Source organism: Apis dorsata, unplaced genomic scaffold, assembly GCF_000469605.1.
Source record: "Apis dorsata unplaced genomic scaffold, Apis dorsata 1.3 scaffold_51014, whole genome shotgun sequence".
Lineage (NCBI taxonomy): Eukaryota > Metazoa > Arthropoda > Insecta > Hymenoptera > Apidae > Apis > Apis dorsata.
This window is the reverse complement of record NW_006266966.1, coordinates 1-853: the sequence shown is the minus strand read 5'-3', so window position 1 is coordinate 853 and position 853 is coordinate 1. Positions and strand designations below refer to the sequence as shown.

Here is an 853-nt window from a genome sequence, read left to right as displayed (position 1 = left end):
TTGTCAGTCGTAGCCCTACTGATGAGTCTGGCTGGCAATCCCGAGACGAAACGTACGTGTTCGCTTCTCTCGTCCCCAATTTCTCCATATTTTTCCCCTTCGAGCGTTCGAGTGTCGCTTTATACGCGATCGCAATTATACGAATTGATGTGTTTTGGTTTGGTTACAGGTATACCGGTACCGTTTGAGATCACTCCGTTATTAGGAGGACTGATCGGTGTAGTGACCGCGTTACTTTTCGTTACCGTAGCTACTCTCGTAGCTATGAAGATAAGAAACGAAAGAAGGGCTCAGAGGCCGAGCGATCTACCGTTAAAGAAGAGTGCCGTTCCTAGTTCCGAGGATTTGTACGATACCGACGACAGAAATCCGGACGTTGTCCCCATAAACAAAGGTAGAAGTTGATTAAAAAAATTGTCACTAAGAATCGATAAAAATAAATAATATATCCATTCCAATTACGGATTAATTTTTCGTTTCGAGATGGAATCAATGGAATAGATGATTAGAGATTTGCAAGAGAGATTTATTATCTAGACATATAAATATGAATAACACGCTTAAATCATAATGATAATAACAATGATTCGTATTTAAAAGGTGGTGTTAAATTTAAAGGTTCAGATTATCAATTGACGGGATCGATATCCGGCACTCCGTTGGCTACGCAGAGCACGCCAGATAGACTTCCATCGACTTCGCTCTCTATACAACAAGTGACTCATCTGCAAGGATTATCACCGTATTCGCAAGAGTATAACAATTATCCAACATTGTCGGTAAGTTTCGATTTAAAAAGTATTTAAATAACCCGAGAACTAACTCTTTTCTTTTTTTTTTTTTTTTTTTTTTT

The 853-nt window shown here is 38.8% G+C and overlaps 1 protein-coding gene across 2 annotated transcripts; it reads left to right on the top strand.

Moving 5' to 3' along the window:
* Positions 1 to 6: 6 nt before the first annotated feature.
* Positions 7 to 830, top strand: LOC102675031. 2 transcript variants are annotated; one of them, XM_031514896.1, is made up of 3 exons: positions 7 to 52; positions 170 to 394; positions 619 to 830. In XM_031514896.1, the coding sequence occupies exons 1-3, from the start codon at positions 22 to 24 to the stop codon at positions 804 to 806; spliced, it is 444 nt and encodes a 147-aa protein (XP_031370756.1). In that variant the 5' UTR covers positions 7 to 21; the 3' UTR covers positions 807 to 830. The 2 variants fall into 2 exon arrangements, with proteins under 2 accessions (XP_031370756.1, XP_006625211.2); XM_006625148.2 differs by having other exon boundaries at positions 601 to 830.
* The last annotated feature ends 23 nt before the right edge of the window (positions 831 to 853 follow it).

Excerpts from the sequence above, each read along its gene's own strand:
- LOC102675031 (XM_006625148.2), top strand. The coding sequence starts at position 22 with ATGAGTCTGGCTGGCAATCCCGAGACGAAAC. Across the intron at positions 53-169 it reads TGGCAATCCCGAGACGAAAC|GTATACCGGTACCGTTTGAG; the intron begins GTACGTGTTCGC and ends GTTTGGTTACAG. Across the intron at positions 395-600 it reads CGTTGTCCCCATAAACAAAG|GTGGTGTTAAATTTAAAGGT; the intron begins GTAGAAGTTGAT and ends CGTATTTAAAAG.